Genomic DNA, 25,488 nt, shown 5'->3' with positions numbered 1-25,488 from the left:
ACTCTTCATACCTAGTCTATTGTAAGCATAAAGCTTTTTTAAAAATACAGACACACATCTCAATGGTCCTAAAGACCCATTTTAAGAGTAAATTCACACATCCATTTTTAATCCATGGCAAATGAAGGAAGGAGACCTTTTTGATGGTGGCTTCCCAGCTGTGGAATAGCCTCTACTAAGAGGCTCAACAGTCATAGAGTGGTCTCTGCATATATACCTACATGATCAGTACCCCTGGTTATCTCAAAAGGCCCTTTTCACTAACATTGGACATCCAAGTATTGAATACAGGTATAGCTAGTAATAATGTTACCCCTCCCATGTTTGCCATGGAAGAATATGGCTATGTTCCTGTGATATGGTAGCAACAGTAGTACGGAGCATGAGACATTTATCTTTGTCTTATTTATTTCAATCCAGATATAAGGAAACTATTTATATTTCCACTGGCAACTCAACACACACACACACACACACACATATATATATATATATATTAGGGGAAATCTGAGAGAGGTTATAGTTCAACAGGAGAATGCATGTCTGGCCTTTATGTAGCTCTAGTTTAGTTTTAGTTATAAAAGTTTGAGGAACAGAGCTATTAAACCTCCCTCAGAATGGGGTGCTGTCTATTAAGAGCTGTTCTGTAGAGTGTTACTATGGCTTAGAAGTGGATTGGCTGAGGAATTAGTTAATTAGTCAGACTACAAGCCAGCCAGGATAAAATGCTTTTAAATACTGTTAATTTCCATGGATAAAGAGTAGATCTTGCACCAACATCTCCTTTATTTTTAAAAAATGCGGACCTTAAAATATTCTTAACTTGCTGGCTCGTGTCAGTGTTAGCACTTTCGCTTTTTCAAATCCCATGACTGGCTCACATTGACCTGCAGGATGGTGTTTGTATCAGAAAAAAACCATGTCATTTTCCCCCTTCAATTGCTTTGTGTATGTGGTACTATAGCAGCATAAGGGAAAATCACAGAGAAGTGACTCCCACACCGCTGGTGAATAAGTGTGAATTGGCCACTTGTGGAAACTGCCAAAATGAAAGAAAATAACTCACACCATTTATATCCCCAGTGAAACAGCAAGCATATGTTCTCCAGGTCTGAGATTATTAAAAATGGATAGCAGTATGAGACAGAGTCCTGAAGTAAGATGTTTACCTTCAGGCTGGCTATTTTATTTGTATTCCCAAAGACAACCCTGGCTTATTGTGATAAATCAATGGATATAGCACTACTGTAACATTTATTTTTCTTTTTGTAGATGATGACACAGACATGTATAATACTGCATATGCATATAATACTGGTAGGAATTATTCCTTCCCTTCACATTAGTCTTTTCCTTGTGTCAGCAATCGTGTTAGCTAACTCTTCTGGTCCAGTCTTCATGTGCTTCTGTGCTTTTGTAACTAGTATTGCTGATTGATCTCTGGCTGTGGCTTTGATATCATGGTTTATCTGATGTCAAAATGATTTGGTTTGGCTTGGTTTTTAATCCATCCAAAATATATTGGCAATATTTACCTTACACTGGTTTTATAAGCTATTTGGACAGATTCTGGTTTAGTTAGGGCAAACTTGGAGGAAAGTAACTTGTGAACTAGATCTCCCAAAATGTTCCAGCTTTCATTTCTGAATGGGAGCATTCTGGCTTTTTTTTTATCCTAAACATCTGGCAGATCCTACTTTGATATAATGTTAAATGTAGGACCACCATTTGTAGCAGAGAATGCAAGTCCAAATTGCTAACAACAATATGTTCTGTCAGTAATTAAGACAGTAGCTTAGAATAGTTTCATAAAAGTTTTTAAACATGGTCACAATTCAGATAAAGTTGTGTTTTAATAAACTTCTCGCTTTGATAGCCAAGTGTTAACACTGAGATCTAAATGACTCAGATGTGTTTAATTTTCACTAAATGGTGCTGTTTAAAATGCAATTCAAAATGCAAATTTATATATCTAAAATGTAACATAGATTTCCATTTATTCTGTAATTACATCGCTTTTGCAGTTGAAGCAAATTGAATGTAATGGATATTGACAATATAGTAGTAGAAGACTGGAAATCCCTGTAAAAATGTACATTCGACGAGAACATATTGACTCTCAAATTACTTGTCAATAATAAAATGAGATATGTAGGTATGTATTTACAAGCAAATCTGTGTCGCATCGTAGTGCCAAAAGTAAGAAGAATAATAATCTTTATTATTATTCTGGACCCCAAGGGGACTCAGGGTGGTTTACAACAAATATCGACAAACATTTAATGCCGTTAAATGATAACATCCCAAATGATGTTGCAGGAGAAAGAATGGAGCTATAGGTACTATAGTGTTAAGTTCATATCACACAATTCAGGCTTTATTTGTAAAAAATTATAAAAGTATTACTAATATGAAATGTATTGATCACTGTCCAGTGCTAATTCTCAGCAAAACATCACCTATTAACATTATTAACAAAAGCATGCCTAAATATGCAAATATATACTATTGATTGTCTGTATGTGTATTTCTGTTTCAACTTTCTGTAACAATGAAAAGATCAAGGTCCCACCAGGAAATGTTTTCATTCCCTTTATATATGGCCACATTTGACTAAACATGCAATGCAGTCCCCTACCTGCTTTGGACTGTTAAAACTAAGTTATTATCAAGTCATTGGTTTCCATAAACCTGGAAAAGTTACCTTTATCAGACTACAACACCTGAGATTTTTCTTGGCGAAAAGCAATATTCAGTTCTCCTTACAACTTTGCTCAATATCTTGGACAGCCAGCCTCAGTCTGTTTCTGTTTGTATGGATATCTGTGTTTCAGATTCTTCTCTGTGTGTGTGTGTGTGTTTGTCTTTTGTTAGGTAACTTCAGCCCGTCCTATTCGGCTCAAGCACATCCCGCTGCAAAGACTCACACTTACAGACCACTGACGAAAAGTACTTCTGATAATGGCAGTGATGCCTTCAAGGTCTCATCCCCTATACCTCCACCACCTCCAGCACCACCAATTCGACCACGACAAAGATCTGCACCAGAGAAGTGAGTCTTTTGTCATTTTGTAATATTGAGTTTTAGAACCAGCTAGTTCAGAGCCAGGAGCCCCCTGTGGTGCAAGGGTTAAACCCTTGTGTCAGCAGGACTGCTGACCAAAAGGTTGGCAGTTTGAATCCAGGGAGTGGGGTGAGCTCCTGTCTGGTAGCTCCATCTTCCTATGCAGGGACATGAGGGAAGCCTCCCAGAAGGATGGCAAAACATCCGGGCATCCCCTGGGCAACGTCCTTGCAGACGGCCAATTCTCTCACATCAGAAACGACTTGCAGTTTCTCAAGTCGCTCCAGGCACGGAAAAAAAAAGTTCAGAGCCACTATGAAAATTAATCAGTGTGGGTTAAAACATAAAGCTGGGTCTCTTATGTTACACAGTGGTTACTTTGCTATTCCACAAATAATCCATAAATAAAAAAGATGATAAGTTAAAGTGTCTTCTTGGTGATACCCTAGTCCTTTTGTCATCTCACCATTTGTTTCTATATAGAGCCCTCTCGTGGTTGCATCCGAGTGCTGCAGGGTGAGGCTCGTGGGCCACCAATGTACATTGTTTTAAAAATAAGGCAACAAATAAAAGGGTTGATTTTGTTTAACTCTGCCAGTGTTTTAATGTGGATAATAAAAAGTAAGTGTGCCAAGTCTGGTCCAGATTCATCAAGGCATATAGGAGCTTTTGAAGTACAAACATACAGCCATACATACATATTTTCACTTTTATTTAGATGATAGATAGATAGATAGATAGATAGATAGATAGATAGATAGATAGATAGATAGATAGATGATATCATTGATTATATTGTGAAACATGACTACCCCCATAAATTCATACTTCACATTCATATTCAGATACACAAATTTTAGTAGACATTGCAGCAATTTATTTTTAGGCTCTAACAACAAAGCAAGTTTGATGTTTCACTTTTCTTCTATATGACAAGAGCGCGACAGGAGAGACAGCTTAATGCAGTCATTGATTTCTTTTCATTTTTTAGAAATGAGTGGGACCCGCCTGATAGAAAAGTAGACACACGCAAATTCCGTTCAGAACCAAGGAGTATTTTTGAATATGAGCCTGGGAAGTCCTCCATCCTTGAGCATGAAAGACCAGTAAGTGAAGTTGGTTAAGCATACTATCTTGATGAGATATTTTCTACTATTGAAATCAGGTGTCATTTTAACAACTATGAGAAGGTGCTTTGAAATTTGAGGTTTTTTTCAAGAGGCTGGCCACCTGGTCATTTAATCCACTGTTCATTAAAGGTTATGAACAAGATACCTGTGAAAAGATTTTTAGTGAAGTTACTATTGTATGATAATTAACACTGTTTTTTGTATGACTGAGATATTTTTAAGATGGTTGTGTCAACTTAAAAACACACACACATTTGTACTTATTGAATAATCAAGCAAATGTTTACAAGCCTCTAATGACAACATGTGAGTGTGGACAGTTTACTGCTTCTCTGTAAGTTTGGAAGTGAACCAACCCACAACATGAGAGTTGTTACACGTGCATGTAAAACCTTTGTTCTGAGACCTTGCAGAAAAAATGTTACAGATCTCATACTTATTCGTGCGTTTGAAAATTATTGTTCTATAAATGCTAACTCATAACTCATTGCTAAAGGTTTTCAATTTTTTTAAAAACTAGATGTAGAATTATTTAAAAGCATGCTTGATAAGGTTGCAGTCAGTTGCATGGATAGTTATCACGAACTAATTTCTGGTAAACCCAATGCATCTTCTACTATCTTTGCTCATGGAGATTTACTCTGTATAGCTAATCTTGGGGAAATTGTGTTCCTCAAACAGACTATACAAAACTTGTTAAATCTCCATTATTCCAAATTGCAACTCTAGAATGAATGACTAGTTGAGTAATGTGCTTAATACTAAGGTTTTTGTAGCTTATTCTGCTGCAGTGGCATTGCTTTTGAAACTCTTTTTAACCATAACAGAAATAAAACAGATTAAATGTACCATATGGTGTGTATTCATGCATCTCTGTCTCTTCAAGTCAGTTGTAGCAGACTTTCCAGTATTTTACTTTTCAAGATTACACTAAATTGACAACTTGCATTATTAATCATTCTGTATGTGGAGAACTACTCAGTAATTTGTAGTAGCCCACACTACATGATGAAATCACATAATAATAATAATAATAATAATAATAATAATAATAATAATAATAATAATAACAACAACAACAACAACAACACATTTTATTTATATTCTACCCTTCTCCCCTAGGGGATTCAGAGCTGATTACAGCATTTACATGCATAGGCAAACATTGAATGCCTTTACAGTCACATGAGATACACAAAAATAAACAAAGGCAAGGCTTCTCCTTTCATTTCCGGTTTCTAGAGACAGTGCTCATCTCTGGCTCTGGGAGGTGCTCTTTCTCCAATTTCAAGCCAAAGAGCCTGCGGCAAGATTGCTTGGAGTGTCTCTTTGCCTTTTCTCACCAAAGCAGTACCTATTTATCTACTCACATTTGCATGTTTTTGAATTGCTAAGTTGGCAGGAACTAGAGCTGACAGAAGGGAGCTCACCCTGTCTCGTGGATTCAAACTGCCAGCCTTCAGGTCAACAGTTCAGCAGCACAAGAGTTTAACCCATTGCGCCACCATGGTCCCTACATTAATTTAATATTTGTGTATTAAATGTATAACCTGCCTATTTATAAAAAAAAGTTAGCTGAGAAGAATAACATTTTAAAAATGTACAGCTACAGTTTTAAAAATAAAAATACATTAAAAATACATTTTTTTGTGTCAGGAGTGACTTGAGAAACTGCAAGTCGCTTCTGGTGTGAGAGAATTGGCCGTCTGCAAGGACGTTGCCCAGGGGATGCCCGGATGTTTTGATGTTTTACCATCCTTATGGGAGGCTTCTCTGATGTCCCCGCATGGAGCTGGAGTTGACAGAGGAAGCTCATCCTTGCTCTCCCCGGGTTGGATTCGAACTGGCAACCTTCAGGTCAGCAACCCAACTTTCAAGTCTGCAATCCTGCTCACACAAGGGGTGTAACGCCTAGCGCTACCGGGGGCTCCTAAAAATATACAATTGTAATGCAATTTATTTTTCTTATTGCTGTATTTATAAAAATACAATTATAAATACAGCAATAAGAAAAATAAAAGAAATCTGACTAAAATGATTTTGCCTATCAGAAAGAGCAAAGAAGAACAACTAACTATCTTAGACCATTCTGATACACCAATGTGCTTAGTAATGCAAGATGTGAAGTGGTAATTTTTAAAATGCAGTGAATTGCTGCAGTCAACATATTCAGCCCATTGTATCACTGGAACCTTTTCAGCAAAAACAAAACAGCAAAAACAGTAATTTCAGAATTATACCCATGATCAGTCATTTATTACAATGCAGAGAAAGAAGATAGAGTTGAACTACCTGTTTATAAGAAATACAGGGTTGTTGCTGAAAGGTGGTGTCCATTCTTCTCCCTATGTCTTCTATGTTGCTAATGAGTAGTTCAGCTTATCCATATATCCATAGCCATTTGTAAATGCAAACATAATGCTGTCGATAGGAATGGGGCGGGAAGGGGTGTCCCATAATCAGAATATGAAGGAGGTTGTTCTTTATATTAGAGAAGCTGACGGGTGGGAATCTGTCCTCACATAATAGTTATTTGAGATGATATGCCATGTTACTTAGAACATGCAGTTGCATCCCTAACTGTGTACCTTATTTATAATGAATGGGTTTTCAGCAATTGGGTTAATTGCCCCCATTTTTAGTTCTGAATTCCTCTGGATTATAGCCATTCCCTGTAATCTTCAACAGCAGCTCTACACATTTGGCATCCTTATAACAAGTAGACAAAATCTCTGAGCCCCAAAGGGCCCTTCTACACAGCCATATAACCCAGAATATCAAGGCAGATAATCCACATCTGCTTTGAACTGGGTTATCTGAATCCACACGGCCATATAATCCGGCTCAATGTGGATTTCATACAGCTGTGTGGAAGGGGCCAAAGTCTACTGGTGAAAGTATGGGTGTTTGAGATTTGGAAGTGGGGTAGATCTGAAACTGATTTGTTACTATGATATTGGAGTGGGTAAAGTGCCGTTTGCAGCCTACATTAAGTCCTCAAATCTAACATTTGCTGTCACTGAAGTCCCCAAGTTTCCAATTCTTTTGTGATTTTCCCATCAAAAGTTGTACCAAACCGTATGGCACTCTGGAAGGAGGTGGAAAGTTAAAAGACTACCAAATAGTTTGATACAACTTTTGTTGGGGAAAATTCTTTTCCAGCCTTCAGTGAATCCAATGAGCCCTAACTGGCAACTGGAAGCGCTGCAACAATATTTCCAGCATGCCCAGATGTACCATTGCAGACTGTGAAGTGTTGTGGGGCTGACAATTGCCCCCCAGCCCCATACAAAATGCCTACTGTTCATACATATCCATGAAAATTCTTCTGGGGAATCTGCGGTATCTCAAAGGAAGGGAACTAATTAACTGTTGTAATGATGTGCATGCTTTTTTGAAATTAGAAAACTGGTAATTATTTGGGCTGTTGTTAGCTTTCCGGGCTGTATGGCCATGTCCCAGAAGCATTCTCTCCTGACATTTGCCATGAAAGCCTTCGACAACACATGGTAACTAGTTGTTAGCTTCTGAGGATTTTTTTTGGGCAAGATGATATTTTTGTTGCATAACAAAAAGGGTTAGACATTCAAAAACATTTAATTATAGTCAGTTCTTAGGCAGTGAATACAGGAAAAAATACAAGCAAGTTTTTAATGAAATTTTTCAGTGATATTGTAGAATGTGTTGTCGAAGGCTTTCATGGTCAGAATCACTGGATTGCTGTGCTTTTTCTGGGCTGTATGGCTGTGTTCCAGAAGCATTCTCTCCTGATGTTTTGCCCACATCTATGGCAGGCATTCTCGCAACCTCTGAGGATGCCTGCCATAGATGTGGGTAAAATGTCAGGAGAGAATGCTTCTGGAACATGGCCATACAGCCTGGAAAATGCACAACAATCCAGATATTGTAAAAGTTTCCAGAATTAGTAAATACGGCTTTCTACAAGGAAAATGGAAATAAAACTTGTGTCTTATTTGTTGCAAATTGCAACCTCACTCTGTTCTAATCTGTGCTAGTATCAGTAGGGACAGCTCAATTAGATACGACACACGCAATTACACAGTTTCTCGTGTTGTTTCTTTTAAATGAAAAACAGCCACAGGAGGCTGTGAATTTGGTAATAGTGAAGGAAACAGCTACTGAACCCTTTCTGATAGCCTTTCCAAGCAAAATAATCCTCTCACAATCTGAGAGTCATTAATTTTTGCTGAGATCCCCAACCATTCTTGAGGTTGTAATGGAAGTAAAATCCTTTATTGATAAATGTTCAAAGAGAACCTCAGGATGCTAGATGTTTTTTAAAAAATAATCTCATACAATGTTTCTGCTTTTCCATGAATCATATCTTTTGAATAGCGTCTAAATCAATTAACACCCAACTGAGCTGTTAATGTAGTATTTGTTCAGGAGTCTCAACTGTACAAGGCAAATTAATTATAAAACAATTAATTAGTATAAAGGAATACGTATGGATTTTTTTCTGTTTTGCAGAACTGCCTATTTGTTGAACAAAAGAAATGTAGAGTATGTAATATAATTAAAGACTCTTCTTTCTATATTGTGCTAATGATATGGGAAACTCCTGTTTGTACAATGGTCCTTCCATATTTTCTGTTTTGATTTTTGTGGGCTTGACTATTCACAGATTTGATGGAAATGTTCTCTCTGTCAATCTAGTTCCTCCAAGGTGACTGTGTGGTCTATGTCCTCCAGTCATTCTGGAAAACCTAGAGATTTCTAATGCAAACACCTCTCTAGGAATCCCTAAATCTTCAAGTTCAATTCTGTGGCCATTTTCCAGTAGAAAATAGCAATTTCTTTATTCATTTTTAGACATTCATGGGGATCTTGTGCCTCTAAATCCCAGTGAATATGGAGAGCCGACAATAATGCAGATTGAAATCTGACCACGTACAATAGGCATGAAAAGATATATAGTGGTATGGGCAGAGAACAGATGGGTTAGGTAAACATGTGTTAGATTGGCACTGTATTGTTATTTCAATTACATGTTCTACATCAGTGGTTCCCAACCTGTGGTCCGTGGATTACCAGTGCTCACCAAGAACTAAAATATGGTCCGCAGTCTCACCGTTGCTCGCAAAACCCTCATATAATGCTGAGACAACAGGGATGTTGGGGGAGAGAGGCTGACTACCCACGAAAGGCACACAAAAACAAGCCTTCTGACTGCAGCTTCTCCTCCTCCTCCCTCTTCCTCTGCGAAGCCGTTCCATGTGGTGCCCGGAAGTGGGAGTGCCTTGATGTCTTTGTTCTTAGGCCTGTTCCTGGGGTTATTTATGGTGCTGATTCAGAAAATTGTATTGGGTACACCACATCAGTTCTAGATTTTAAATATGGTTTTCTGTGAGTGAGCAGGTGGCAACTAATGGATAGCATATATTCTGTATCAGAAACTAGAACTGATGTGGTCTATCCAATGCAATTTTCTGAATCAGCACCCCAAATAACCAAACCAAATCTAAAGTTGACCACACACTGATTCATAACCCTTTTGGTACTAATGTTGGAGAGTGGTCCCTGGTCAAAAAAAGGTTGGGAACCACTGTTCTACATAAAAGCAAAAGCATGCATTTTTCCATTATAGGTTCAAAGCTGCATTATGGATTCACCTGATGTACCTTTCACATGTTTGTGTGAAATCCACCTACATCTCTCCTTTCACAGAATTCAGTTAAGATTTTATTTTTAAACTATCTGCTTATAGAATGATAAGAAGAACTTCACAAAAGATAGATGCAAAGGCTTTTCTGGTCAAATGAGCATAACAAATGAAGATGCCATTCCAGAAAAAGCTCATGTGGTAGCAGTAGTGGAGGCTGGTTGTTCTGATGTTAGTGAGGCAGTGATGATGCCCTGGGCTTTGATCCAAAGTATTGGATGAAACTCAGTCACTGTATATGAGCCAGTCCTCAGATTTACTTTTCACACTTCTACCACAGGGAAGTGGCCCCATGTTATATAAGTGACCCATCCCTTCACTTGACTTGACATTTTGCCATCAAATCCACCTACCTTCCATGAGTCAGGGATATTTCTGGCAGAGTTCATATGGAAGGGGAAAATGATGTGCATATATGTTCTTAAACTCCACAGAGAGACTGGGAGATGCTCCCTTTCCTACCAAAGCGCCTCCACTGCACTAAAGCGTAGAATGCTAAAGTGAGGAATCAGGTTACCCATCTTCCACACTTAATGACACTGTAAAAACAAAGGAAATGAACAGTGGATTAAATGACCCAGTGCTATAAACATCTTTTGGGAGGTTCTCATTCATAAACTACACTCAGAGGAATGAGGGCTGCAGAAGAAAAAGTAGATGAGATACAGAGAAGAAAATGTTCCATGCACTCTCAAATAATATAAAAAGCAGTAATCTGTCTTGACATTCACAAGGGAGAGACTCTTTACACATAGGATAAGGTTCACGTTCATCACACATTTTAACACTTTGACTTTGAAACGGGCACTTCAAGAAATGGGATCGCTGTCTGTGAGCATCAAGTGGCGATGGCAGCCCTGCAGATGCTGTTGGGCTGCAACACCCATCGTTCCTCACCATTCGCTGTACTAGCTAGTGCTGCTGAAAGTAGCAATCCAACAACATACGGAGGGTATGTGCCTGAATTAAAATGGGCCAAAGGTTCCAGCTCGGGATTAAAGACAGACTGCAATTATTTGAACACCCTTTTCATCTCTTTGGCCATGCCAGAGGAGGAGAGATGAAAGAGGAAAACTCAATACTGTGATATAACACTTCATTTCTCGCTGTGCTCTGCTAAATTCACACTTCTAGTGGGAAAGAAATCCAGAGTCCTGCAATAAGTCTGAAATGAATAGAATTTATCTTCCTTATAAATGCTGGTTCTGCAGTTTCATTTTGGAAGCTGCCTTTGAAGTTTCCCGTTAAAGTATTACGGCTTTCGGGTCAGCAGCAGAGCATCCTATGAGAAGAAAATGCTCTCCTGCTTGTTTCTGAACATTGCCATTTTAAAATCAGATGTGTGTCTTTTTAGATTTATTTCCATTTCTATTTGTTTCTTTCTTTCTTAATGTTTTTATACTTTTGGCTTACATAAGAGATAATTAAATAAACCTCCACTTCTTATACTATTTTAAAGTCTTAGTTTCATAAAATATCTAGAATTCTCTTTCAGAGAGTGCCAGTGCCTCCCTAAACTACAAATTCCAGAAATTCATAGGATGCTGCTGTGGCAGTTAAAGTGGAACCAAAGTGCTATAATTATATAGTATGAAAGGCCCTCATAGACTGCATTGTCTATAATACTAAACCAACATTCATTGTTATGAAAATGAGCATAGGTTTCCTCAAGCTTACATAACTCCTCTCCCCACAACTTCCAGCAAAGGTTTAATGAAACAGTCAGGAGCTTTATCGCCTTTTTCAACCCCATTTTGCTGTTTTTCCTAATAAACTGCAGTCAATCCCAATATATTTAAAGGTAAAGGTTTTCCCTTGACATTAAGTTTAGTCGTATCCAACTCTGAGGGCTTGGTGCTCATCTCCATTTCTAAGCCAAAGAGCCGCCGTTGTCTGTAGACACCTTCAAAGTCATGTGGCCGGCATGACTGTATGGAGCATCGTTACCTTCCCGCCAGCATGATACCTATTGATATACTCACATTTGCATGTTTTGGAACTGCAGGTTGGCAGAAGCTGGGGCTAACAGCAGGAACTCACCCCGCTCCCTGGATTCGAACTGCCAGCCTTTCAGTCAGCCAGTTTTGCAGCTCAGCGGTTTAACTTTCTCCACCACCGGGGGCTCCCCAATCTTAATGTGGATTAGTATAAACAAACGATCTTCTAACCATAGTTCATGATGCTGGCTTGTCCTCACTAACTATAATTAACATTAACCTCAATTACCTGGGGACATAAGCTTTTAATTCCCTCTTTCCAGTCATAATGGAGATGGCACATGAAAGTATGCTGTTTTTTGTAACTCTCAACTACAGTTTCACTTTATATACAAAATCTAACAAGGGTCAACTTACTCACAACTTTGTTTTATCAAATATCCATTATTTTTTGCTTCCCGTGCTTCCTATAGTTGTTGTTTATTAGTTTACACCTTTGCTTTCCTCCAATACTGAAATTCAAGAAAGTGTACAGAATTAAACAGAATTAGAACACTGCTTATAAGACATTGAGGGGAAAATAGAAAGGGTTGTTGTTATAATGCAATTAGTCTATCCATGGAATGTAAACCATTTAAATAAATCAATTAAAAGGACAAAAGTCAGTAAAACAACACACTTTAACAGTTATTGGAGCCAGTTCTTAAATGGATGTCAGAGCAGAAAATCATTAACTTATCAAATTAGGAACAGCAGGAAGGGAACCACTTTATTCTACTTACGTAGTTATATTAGTAGTTTATTACTAATGCTTGGACCATAGGTCATTCACAATGAGTGTATCTTCCTAGTTCTAAAGCCTGGAAGCAACCACTGAGATAGCATTCTTCCAGATGTGATAGTAAAGGTGACGAAATAGAGCAGTGGTTCCCAACCTTAAGTCCTCCAAGTGTTTTGGACTTTATCTCCCAAAAGTCTGAGCCAATGTAGCCATTGGTTAGGAATTCTGGAACCTGAAGTCCAAAACATCTGGAGAATCAAAGTGATACCTTTGAGGATGAATGCATTGTCTTGAATTATGATGTTAATCCTCAAGCAGAGTTGTTCAGCTATGCTAACGATGTGTTGCAGTTGTACAATGCCAAATGGCTTGGAGAGGAGAACTCTTGTTTCTTGCTGCCCTCTACTGCACAATCAGTAAATCAAATTGACATGTCCTGCGATGACTCTGGGGGAAATGCTGGATTATTTTACAGTGCATTTAAACTGTGTTTTAAACAGAGTGTACAGTTCAGAGCTCTTGAGAACATAAAGTCCAACTAAGACGGGGGATATTTAGGCTCTAGTTCCTATAATCCTTTAAGTAGTCTGTGTTGAATTCCTGGTCAGAATTGCAGTACAACATCTGGGGGGAGGCAATAAAATTGCATTCCCTCCTGTCTTCCATAGATTGACAGGTGTATAACTGACCCATAGTGAAAGAGTCCTGCTTTCTCCATTACTGGTAAATTAGTAAGCTATAGGGATGGTATTGAAGTGCTAGTAACAACTATCACCATATACATATTTTATTATTTCTTACGTTTTTATACTGTTCTTCCTCAAAGGAAGGCTGTACAGCTCTACACTAGTCTCACTTTGTATTATTCTTTCAATAAACTTGCAAGTTTATTTCGGGATTGTTCTGACAAAGGGTTACAGGATGCATGTCCAATTAGAATTAATGCAGTTTGACACAACTTTAATTGCCATGACTCAATTCCATGAAACCTGGGATTTGTAGATTGGTAAGATATCAGCAGAGAAGGCTAAAGGCCTCTAAAAATGCAACTCCCAGAATTCCATAGCATTGGGCCAGGAAGGTTATAATGCATTAATTCTGCAGTGTAAATAATGATATTTCTACTATACCTCTGATTCAAATCTGTTACCGTTTCTGGGCTTTCTTTTCCCTTCTAGCCCAGTTAACATCTTTGGCAATAATTAACTTATATACTCCCAATGAATTATGTTGGCTCTGGGAAAATGATGCTTCTGTTTGATGTTTTGTTTTATGTTGATATAATTTATTTAATAGATTATATCTTATTTAATGTTAGATGTTAAGTTGTAATTTGTATCTATATGTTGGGTTATTACTTTTTGCTATTATGTGTGTATTGGTTGTCGTATTCAGGCATTGAATATTTGCCTTCTTGTGATTGGAATCCGCCCTGAATCCCTTCAGGAAGATAGGGTGGAATATAAATAAAGATTATTATTATTATTATTATTATTATTATTATTATTATTATTATTATTATTATTTATAAATGCAGCCTTAGTCAAATTGTGTTTTTTGTCTTAATTCCAACACAAAAAATAATATACTTAAATAATAAAGAGTATCTTTTGGCAATTCATTTTGTAATTAACTTAAATTGATTAAATTGATTTCCATTATCCTAACATATAGGAGCAAACTTCTATTGCTTTGACTATGTGGTCAGTGCTGATTATTTTGAGGAAGGAAACAGCAGGAATGGTTGGCTAGATTTATTTATCCTTTTCTAAAGAGACAGCAATATTGTCAGAGCCATCAATATATTACTTATAGTTTATTTTATTTAGGGGGAAACCCTGTTAATGAGTGAGTTATCCTCATGCTTGTATTGCTTGGTTGTGCTTGGCTTTAAAATGCAAAATTAACAAGCTTTTCTTGGACAGCTCAAAACTGTGCCAGATCTTGTGGATTTAACTGTCAGTGGTTAGCCTGTGTAAGCGTTCCCTAAACAGATGTTGAAGAAGATGTCCTTTTTAGCAAACAAAATCTGCCAATCTGTGTGTGTTTGTTTAGAAATTACATCCTCACAAACAAGTAAATGGTGCTTCTACTTGTATAGCAAAGCTCTTTTAAAAAACCGATAGTGATATTGTAAAAACTTTTTCCACGTTCAGTTTTTCAAAAAGCACATCGTATTTGCTGCCTTGTGTCTACATAACAATTTGGAGGTTGAAGCTGAAAAGGAGGAGTTCAAAAAAGCCAGTGTGTGACAACTCTCAGATCTCATTTCACCATGACATTCCCTCTTTGATTCCTTTGTTTTTGTTTCAGCCTCTTTTTCTCCTACTATGTGTGTTAATGTTTGTGAGTCATCAGTGTGATATGTCATTTCCAACACTTTGATCAGTGCGTCCCTTTTCCTTCCTTCCCTTTTTTCCCTTCACAACTTTTCCAGAGTGATCGCATAAATCCAGATGACATAGATTTAGAAAATGAACCCTGGTATAAATTCTTTTCAGAGCTGGAGTTTGGACGCCCGGTAAGTGAGGCTAGAATATGAGTGTACAGTGTTAGCTTTAGGAAAATAAGATGCATTGTACACTTTTGTAGATCCAAAACACCACGATTTTAGATGGTTCAGTCCATTAAAAAAGGGAATCATTGTTACTCAGTACTACTGATGTTGATGCAAGTTTTATATATCAAAATATACATTTCCTTTACTGGGAGAAGAAAATCCAATTGATTTCACAATGAGAACATCAATTTGTTTAATATATATTTGAGCATAAGCCAACCCAAATTTAAGCCAAGGCACCTAATTTTACCACAAAAAACTGAGGAATGCAGCAGTTACTGGTAAATTATAAAAATAAAAATATATACCAATAAAATTACATTGAGGCATCAGTAGATTCAATATTTTTGAATATTTACACAAAACTGTAATTTAAGGTAATAAGACTTTAATAAGATAAGACTTTCCAACTCTAATTTCCTATATACTCGAGTATAAGCTGACCTGAATATAAGCCAGCCAGGACCCTCACTCAAGTATAAACCAAGGGAGGCTTTTTCAGCCCTAAAAAGGGACTTAAAAACTTGGCTTATGCTCGAGTACATACAGTATACAGGATTTTGTCTGTCTGTTATAAAACAAAGCCATTTAAAATAAAATAACTTAGAAGCATCAGCCCTGGCTAGTTCTTGGGTGGAAGTCCATTGACGAATGGGATATATTTCAAAGGAAGGAACTGGCAAATACATTTCTGCATATACCTTGCCTAAGAAAGCCTTGTAAATTCATGGTGTTGCCATAAGTTGACAGACGACTTGAAGGCACATGTGCACATGCCAGTTCGGTGCCACTTCAGCATCTTGCTAGTATGATGAGTTAGCGTCCTCCCACCCATTCTGAAGCTCCCTGAGCCATTCAGAAGCCACATCTAAGGTTTTCCAGCCTTCTGGGGTGAGTTTAGGGAGCCACAATGGGGGCTTCAACAGGGAGAGAGATTACCATCCATATGATGGAAAAATTGTCATAAGCAGAACCATTTTATTGGATACTGCTCTGTGACTGTATTAGTAAGAAGAAACAATATTTTCCCCTCTCATCAATATTCTGATGTCAGGCCCCAGAAATCCAATGCTGTTAACTCCATACAAGGAAGCAAAGGGCACGGCAGAGCACCTTTAGGTAGTGCATGACCTGCTGCCACCTCTATACTTAAGTGTTTCTCCTTCTGTTATGCATTGCTGCTGAGATAGGTGAAGAAGGGCACCTTGGGTGGGGGAAATACATACATTTCAGATGGCCATCAACCTGATGACTGCCTATACCAAGGTTGGACTGAAGCAATTCAGATACGAAGAGGCAGGTTGGGACATAGCTGTATTTCTGGCTATGTCCCAACCTGTTCTTAAATGCTCCTTAACCCACTTCCCTGCTTATATTTCCAATAATGTCCAAAGCTGATTTAAAGGGTAGTGTCATCGACCAGTATCCAGCAGGGTTCTTCTGTTGGTAGAAGCTGATTCTTCCAAAAAAAAATTCAGATGGACAAGATTTCTGCTATCCCACAACCTCCCCTATATACTCCCAAAACCTGCACTGGGTGACATGAAAGCCTTTTAGATCAGATCAAGAGTTTGATGTTATGGAAGGCTACAAGGGGAGAATAAAAGTTATATGACAGGAAAGGGTAGCACTGGGACGGTTATGTTATTGAAGTTACTTTCTCCTTCATTGTGATTTGCAATTGCATTTTGCAAAACACATTCACCATTCACACTGCTCTCTACTGCATCCATTATGCTAAGTGCCCATCAGCTTCATCACTTCAGAAAGCCTAATCGTATCAACACAAAGATAGCAAATACCAAATAGTACTTCAGAATATTTCTGCTTCATTGAGCAGGAGCTTCTTCTTCGTTCTATAACAATAAAGATTGTCACTGAGAATGCATTGACGGCAATTCAGTGTTGGGATGCCGTGGCATTTATACAAGAACAATAATACCTGTCATAATACCAGGTGTGGATTCAGACGACCACCATGTTCATCTGGTGATTAATGTGTCACATGGAAGTCTGTTCTTTTGAAGTTTTCATTGTGTATCATCCCAGTGAGAACCTTTTGACTTTCCTTGGAGCAGCTGTTATTCTGTCAACATTCTCAGTGGAATCTGTCGCCAGATTAGATTTCTTGCTAAATGAAAGCAGCAGCAGTATAAAGCTCTTATTCAGTAAGATTTAGCAGAATTTATCAGTATTCTGGCATTACAGTATTCTACACTTCTCTGTTCTTGCTTCACACAGATGGCTGCCAACAGCATTGGGACTTAGTAAGATCATCTCACTCAAAAGTCTAGATTGATGGTTCTCAACCTGTGGGTCCCCAGATGTTTTGGCCTTCAACTCCCAGAAATCCTAACAGCTGGTAAACTGGCTGAAATTTCTGGGAGTTGTAGGCCAAAACACTAGCGACCCACAGGTTGAGAACCACTATTCTTATTAAACACTGTCTATTCAGTCCAGCAGCAGGTCTTGAGAACCACTCCTAGATATTACACTAGCAAGTAGATTTCTTTTATATTTTGTGTCAGTGTTTAACTGGTTTCAGTCATAGCAGTTGAGTACAGTTCATCTATGGCAGTGGTTCTAAACCTGTGGGTCTCCAGGTGTTTTGGCCTACAACTCCCAGAAATCCCAGCCAGTTTACAAGCTGTTAAGATTTCTGGGAGTTGAAGGCCAAAACTTCTGGGGATCCACAGGTTGAGAACCACTGGTCTATGGGGAGGTATATCTCAGGTACATTCCATCCTCCACACTTGTGTTCCACAACTAACTTTGATGCACATCTAACAGAATAAATGGAGACAGTAACTATTGTAACTATTGATACCCAGATATAGATAACTATAGATAACCAGATAGATACCCTCACTCTAAAATGCAGCAGAGACTTAAACAGGAGCCCCTGATGAAATTATATTTTCCCTGGCAGTCTTCTGACTTACTAGGTTTAAGACTGTTGATTTTATTGGGGCTAGAGTTTTACTAACTGCAGTAAAGGAAGGTTTATAAAGGTGTTTGAATAGTTAATGTCACTCATTCTCCACCCAAGTCTGTTCCTTACATTTTGTTATGTTTGTGCCACTCTTGTAATCTGTCAACACTCAGTTTCTAACTATGTCACCTTCTCCATATGTTTCATTCCTTGCTGCCATTGATTCTCCTCCATTTCATCTCGCAATTCTGCTTATATGATGCAGCCTCCTAAAAAGATTTTGGATTATGTTCAAGACCATCCTCCAGGTCTTTCCAATGAGGTAAATCAAGCATGTTTCTTACATAAATGATTGAACCTGGGAACAACAGGTGTGTTGAAGCTCTTTGATTTGGTTGCTGTGTAGTACACATCTACAGGTAGTCTTCCAGTGGTTCAGTGGGGGAAGGTTTAAATTAAGTGTGATTATATTTTTTACATATATAACATGTAAGATTTAGTGGGCTGAATGGAAAGTCCTTCTCATATCTAGCGTTAGTCTACAGCAAATGGGACATTTATCTGGGAGATGTTTCCCAAAGCCCCACTTGGTTTGTGATGTGCTTCAACTTCCATTTCAACTTATCCTATTGCAGGGGTTCTCAACTTGTGGGTCCCCAGATGTTTTGGCCTTCAACTCCCAGAAATCGTAACAGCAGGTAAACTTGCTGGGATTTCTGGGAGTAGTAGACCAAAAACATTTGGGGATCCCAGGTTGAGAACCACTGTCTTACTGGGATACAAGAGATTCCTGACATGAGAGAAAGGTGTGTGGTGTGTGTTTCTCAAACACACACATACCTATTTGTAATGTGTAGCTATTAATACAGACTTGTTATTAGTGATATTGAAATGATATAGTATATGAGACATTTGAAATATTCTTAACTTTCTGTGTAAACTATGGGAATCCATACTGTATGGTCATGTTCACATAGAGAAAGGACCAATGTGTTTTACATTATGCCGTATGACAAGACTCCTGTCAATAATAATCAAATGCATTGATTAAGTTACCAAGCACAAGTGCTATTGACCTATAATATCATATTTCTGTCTTCCATTTGAGAAAATACTCTTTAGTAATTAATTTTTCATCTTCAAAAGACAGCTGTAGCAAATTAGCTGTTGAAAAAAGCAGCATATAATGAGTAATACACCAGTTAACAAAAAGACTTCAGAAATCATTTTTCTCCAAGATGTTGAAATCAGCAGGGAATGCATTTCTACCTTGCTTGGGGGAAATGAATCCTTTTTCTAAAAGCACAATGAAACAGTTTTGAAAATGTTCATTTTCCTAACTTAATCCCAAACCTACAGTGATTTAAAGCAGAGACACTTGGTAGGTGCAAAAAAATTAATGGGCTAGGCCCATAGGGCTAAACTCTCAATAACCCTGTTTAAGTATTACATGAGAGTGACACAAAGAGCCGATAATGAACATAACGTGATTTGGAGAATGCCTCCAAAGTTTAGCCATTCTCTGAAGCAAGTAAAATAGTTTCCACTCTTATCAAAATGCAAGCCAAACATTGACATTTCCAGGGTTTTTAAGAATTTTAACAGTGCTGGGGGGGGGGGGGGGGGGACTAAGCATTGATCCAATTCTTTCAGGTGATTTCATGTATATGTATTTTCATTGCTACTGAAATGAATTTAAAGCAAGCTTTATAGTGGTTTAGAAGAGTGAAACTTCTATAAGAACACTGAGCATCCTAAAGTGAATTTATTTATCAAAAGTCAAACAAGAACATGACACAATGGCATGAGATTACAAATTGCAGCAATAAAGCAAAAAAATCAGGGGCTTATTCATACGGAACAGTTATAGCACTGTTATTCTGCTTTAGCTGCCATGGTTACATCCCATGAAATCACGGCATAGACTGAAAATGGGTTCTGTCTGAAGACCAGCCCTGCTTTCCTCAAGGTTTACATCCCAGTTGCTTTGTGTAAAAGGCAGACTGCAAAAAAAGGAAAGACTCAGAAAATTAATTTCTGAAACCCTGTAGAACAGTGTTTGAAAAAAGCTCATGCATACACACTTTTGGAAGGCAAGCAGAATAAAGTCGAAATGATTTCAATAAAATTAGGAGCTCATCTTCACATGGCTCATTCTAAGCCTTTCTAAGCCCCACCATAATTATCTTCCTTTCCAATGCTATCTACTCTCATTTAAACCTTTTTTACGTTTATTGCCTGCTCACATCAGAAGATGTTGTATTTAGGATAAAATATTCCATTTTCTTAGTTATGCAAATTAATCTGATGTTAAGGATTGTTCAGGTCTCAAATAATTTTCATGGCATCAAATCAGTTTCATGGCATATTCCCTCTATGAAATAAACCTTTTGCTTTAAATAGGGGTTAATAAATTTATGGATAATATAAATGAAAACTTCTTACGTTTCTTAGGAAAGAAGCGTCTAGGAGGAAATCTTTAAGTTTACATATGATGTTTGACATTTGTTCATTCAGAAATATTGCTAATATTATTTAGATCTTATTTAAATATGTGACGGGATGTCATAGGGAGGAGGGAGCAAGTTTGTTTTCTGCTGCCCTGGAGACTAAGACGTGGAACAACGGCTTCAAACTACAGGAAAGGAGATTCCACCTGAACATTAGGAAGAACTTCCTCACTGTGAGAGCTGTTCAGCTGTGGAACTCTCTGCCCCGGAGTGTGGTGGAGGCTCCTTCTTTGGAGGCTTTTAAGCAGAAGCTTGATGACCATCTGTCAGGGGTGCTTTGAACGCAATTTTCCAGGGGGGTTGGACTGGATGGCCCACGACGTCTCTTCCAACTCTACAATTTATTATTCTATCATGTCTTACCTATGGCTTTTGTGTCCCATTACTGCAGAGACTGCCACTCAATGATGAAAGACATGTTTTGATTTCATAAAGTCCCGTCCTTAGAATCTCTAGTCAGAAACATCAGGTGGCGGGTGATGGAACAGAGCTCTGTCCCAGCCCGTTAAGACCTGTTGCTCCCAGAACTCCCAACCAGTTTACCAGCTGTTAGGATTTCTGGGAGTTGAAGGCCAAAACATCTGGGCACCCACAAGTTAAGAACCACTGGATTGGAAGGACAGCTAGGCACCTTATCACATTAACATCAGGATTCGCTACACATCATGGGGAATTCATGGGGTACTGACAGAAGCGTGGAGAACCCATCGCCCCACATGACCCAACTTACCTTTGGTCCCATCCCACAGGGAGAAACGTCTGCCGCCTGCCGCCGCCCCCCCCCCCCATTGTTGCAAATTCAACACGGGAAATTGCCCTTGTCGCCACTGATGCAGTAAACACCAGTTTCTCTCCCCTTTTGCCATGGAGATTTGCTGGAGGTAAATGTACATTGTGTACAGTAATGGGCTCTGTGACAAAAGGAAATTGGAACCGGAGTACGAAGGGCTAATTAGCCTATATTTCTCACTACATAATTATAGCAGTATATAATATTTTGATTTCCATGGAGATATGCAATAAAATCCTGAAACTGTTAGTTTAGGAAGGGCCATTTAGGTTTCTGTGCCACTGGGGTCTAGCAAGTTTAATCAGGTGTTTTGCTGTAATGATTGCTAGCTAAGGTAACAGTAGTCAACATTGTTTGACTCACACATTTGTGAGGAGGCCAATAACTTAGAACTCTCCTCCCCAAATTGTGGGTGGATGCCACAAAAGGTGGGAATGCATCAACGGTTCTTCAATCTACTTCAGTTTCTTCCTAGGTCTCCAGTCCCTGCTGCTGGGGTGGAGCTGAAGACAATATGGATGTTTTGCTGCCCAGTGGTGTTTCACACTAGAATTAATGCAATTTGACATCACTTTAACTGTCATGGCACAATGTTATAGAATCATGGGAGTTTTACAAGGCCTTTAGCCACCTCTCCTAAACAGTGCTTGTGTTTCACCAAACTATAGTTTCCATGATTCTAAGACATCAAACCATGGCAGTTAAAGTGGTGTCAAACTGTATTCATCCTACCATGTAGATGCACCCCAAGCTCACTAAAAGCTGGAGTCCATTTTTCATAACAGTTCAAAACATCTTACACGATGTCATCCAACACATATGTGACCTGTAGAGTCGTGGTTCTCAACCTGTGGGTCCACAGCTGGTAAACTGGCTGGGATTTCTGGGAGTTGTAGGCCAAAACACCTGGGGACCCACAGGTTCAGGACCACTGCTGTAGAGCAATGGTTCCCAAACTGATCCATGGAATTCTAGAGCTCTGCAAAAGCATTAAAGAGGTTCCTTGAAAAAAAATCTTTAAAATCTTTTTGAAAAACGTTTTGAAACGTCCATTCCAGAGTATGACTATTTTGTTAAAATTCAATATATGTCTGCTTTAAAAAAAGAAGATCGATTTCTTTATTTCCAAACCTACTATATTATACAAAATACTTAGGCAATGTGAGTAGATGGAAAAAGGAAGAACTTTGTGCTTAAGGATAGAGTTAGAAATCCTTGGCAAGAGGAATTTTCTTAAGGGTTCCATAACCAAAAAATATTTGGGAACCACTGCTCTAGAGACATGATTATAGTTTCCATCAATATTCAATCAAGCCTTTTTCTTCAAATCATGTTTTTAAAATGGATGCAGTTCACAAAGCACTGTTTCCACTTATTAAAATTAAATGGATTTGTACGTGGAAGCAATGCTTTAGTAGCTCACTTTCTGTAATCTATTTTAATTTAAAGCTATGTCAAATGTGAATTATTTAAGTAGTCTTTCTGATTTACTACAAAGAACAGTAGCCCATAGTATGAAAAATCTATTTTAGTTCCTGAAGTCATTTCTGAAATTACATCGCCTGAATGCAAAATATGTTTAACATGTAAATGACATAGTTTTATGTATCCATGAAATGCTGTCCCGGAGACAACTTGGTTCTTTTTCTAGCTCCCACAAACTGTAGTACAGTGTGCGTCTAATTCCGGCTCAAGCTTTGACACTCGTTAAGTAGCCAGATTAAAAATAGTTGGCTTTGAGGACTTGAACTTATATTGACAAGTTTAACATGTTTGCATTCCCGAAGACCACTCGTCTGTCCCTTCTTTGGGCAAAGAAAGGTCTTTTTGTTGTCGTAACAACCCACTCTGTACTTAACATGAAGTCTGAAAGGTCAAGAAGTGGCTATGTATAGGTGTTTAAGCTATGTTTACAGAGATTTTCCGGCTTTATTTGACATTAATACTTTGGTAAGTAATCAGGGGATCTTGTGACGGGAATTCAATTAACTTATTTTGTTTTTTATAGCTTCTATAGTTTAGTTAGTGTAAACATGCAATATCTAATTTTGTAAACAGAATAGATAGGTATAGTTTGATGTTGGATTATTGCCTTCAATCTGAAATAAATGATCTAACATGGACTTTGAAAGCTGATTAACTTGCAAAGATTCTTTTAAGTGTGATGGGTTATTTCACCTCATTTGTGGAATTTCTCTGTTTAGTTCTTACATAGTGATTTGTCATGTAAAATATGAAAGCAATCTAATCTAAGCATGTAATGAAGTTATGCCTTTGTCTCTGCAGACATCCTTATATTACAGTCCAGCAGACAGACGCTTGGATAGACCTTCTAGGTAAGGTAAACTTCACATATTAATATAGGTTGGGGCGGGACCCTTCCTAAACTACACAGAGAAATACTTGGTTATTCATGAAACATCTATTAATGAAAATTAAATGTTCTTGGCTTTCCTCCTATGGGAAAACATGTCCATATGAACATTTCATCTAAAGTGCAGACTCATCAAGAATGTTCTTGCTAGATTCAGTTCTCAATGTGGATCAGTAATTTGCTCATTGAATTGTAGTTCATCTCAAAGCATTATGCCATGTGGTTTCCCTGTTCTCTGTTTTTTAAGGTCCTTCACTAGATTATTTAGTATCTACACTTTTTCTTTTGTTCCATGTTTTTTTTAAAATGTATATATCAAGCACTTTAAATGAAAATAATTATGTTACTATAAGCAATATTTATTCTTTTCATTTAAAGTGTTTGATATATACATTTTTTTAAAATAATGAAAATAATTATCTGTAACTATAAGCTATGTTTATGAGCCACAGTGGTGCAATGGGTTAAACACTTGTGCCAGTTGAACTGCTGACCGAAAGGTTCTGTTGCTGACCTGAAGGTTGCTGGTTCAAATCCGCAAAGCAGGGTGAACTCCTGTCTGTCAACTCTAGCTTGCGGGGACATGAGAGAAGCCTCCCAACTATCACATCCAGGCGTCCTCTGGGCAACATCTCTGTAGATGGCCAGTTCTCTCTCACCAGAAGTGGCTTGCAGTATGTTCTCAAGTCATTTCTGACACAATTTTAAAAAGCTATATTTATAATATACTCAGATTAACTATCACCAAATTTGGACTTTGTTTCCAAAATGTACTAAATCCCCAAAAACTGAAAAACGGGTCAGAGCACGTTGTTGGCTAGGAGTAGAATATTACATATAAATCAAAATTATCAAAATATATTGAATCATTTTGATACAGTACTTGGAAAATTGCATTTTATAGCAAAAGGATGCATATCCTCAGCACGTTGTTATTTGTTTTTGTTTTTTCGATTCCTGTAAAATTTGTTCAGATGGATCTGGTACCTTTTGGAAACACTCTCCACAAATGTAATATTTCTAACCCAAGCTTGCAATTTCTGGTGCTACAGAATGTATCAAAATGAAAATCAGTGAAGAAATTCCAAAATCCTAATTTGAATTCTGGTCAACAAATTTTCTTGGTCATGGGCATATCTCGGTATATAAAATATTCCAAATCCAGGCCACTGGGGTACAAATTTTCACAAAAATTGTATATGCCAATTTATATCTCTGTATAAAGAAATAATTGATAAGAGTCCATTTACATTTCACTGAAGGCCAATTAATATCTAAATTGGCTCAAATAACATAATTATTTCCATTAACTTACATCTGAAGTCAAGTTAATAGTCCTGTTTAGTTGCATTGATGTAAAAATTTGCAGTTTTTTTCCTCATGAACCTCTTTGTACATGTTAATGGACACAAGCACATGAGCAAATCAGCAATCGACCTCACACCCTAAAAGTTCATCCAAATGTATTGGCGCATAGCAATATTTGTTGCTGTATTTCAAAAGTGAGCAAAATGCAGTCCTTGGTACCTTTAAGTGCAGCCCCAGAAATGGCCCAAAGGTTGAAGGTTTCCCCCAATTGAAACAACATTGGTGTGATTTGGGGACACTTTTTTCATGCGAAAATCAGCCAAAAGGCCTGGAAATTCCCGAAAAAATAAGCAGTTTGCATCTTCCAGAATTCCAGATAAAGGATACTCAACCTGTACCACCACCATATTTTATAGTAT

At 37.9% G+C, this 25,488-nt stretch overlaps 1 protein-coding gene across 50 annotated transcripts in view; it reads left to right on the top strand.

Annotated features, from left to right (window-relative positions):
* Positions 1-25,488, top strand: part of sorbs2 (sorbin and SH3 domain containing 2) — a 241,249-nt gene that overhangs the window by 165,921 nt on the left and 49,840 nt on the right. For 39 of the 50 annotated variants that reach the window (XM_062981426.1, XM_062981443.1, XM_062981425.1 and 36 more), the window contains 6 exons: positions 1,273-1,317; positions 2,875-3,052; positions 4,056-4,170; positions 15,033-15,116; positions 18,353-18,409; positions 23,674-23,723. In XM_062981426.1, the coding sequence (XP_062837496.1) occupies positions 1,273-1,317; positions 2,875-3,052; positions 4,056-4,170; positions 15,033-15,116; positions 18,353-18,409; positions 23,674-23,723 (529 nt within the window). The remainder of the gene's footprint in view (positions 1-1,272; positions 1,318-2,874; positions 3,053-4,055; positions 4,171-15,032; positions 15,117-18,352; positions 18,410-23,673; positions 23,724-25,488) is intronic. The other 11 variants (XM_062981429.1, XM_062981451.1, XM_062981457.1 and 8 more) reach the window with 3 other exon arrangements.

This window comes from Anolis carolinensis, chromosome 5, assembly GCF_035594765.1.
Source record: "Anolis carolinensis isolate JA03-04 chromosome 5, rAnoCar3.1.pri, whole genome shotgun sequence".
NCBI lineage: Eukaryota > Metazoa > Chordata > Lepidosauria > Squamata > Dactyloidae > Anolis > Anolis carolinensis.
The sequence above is the reverse complement of the archived record's forward strand: the minus strand, read 5'-3'. Positions and strand labels throughout refer to the sequence as shown.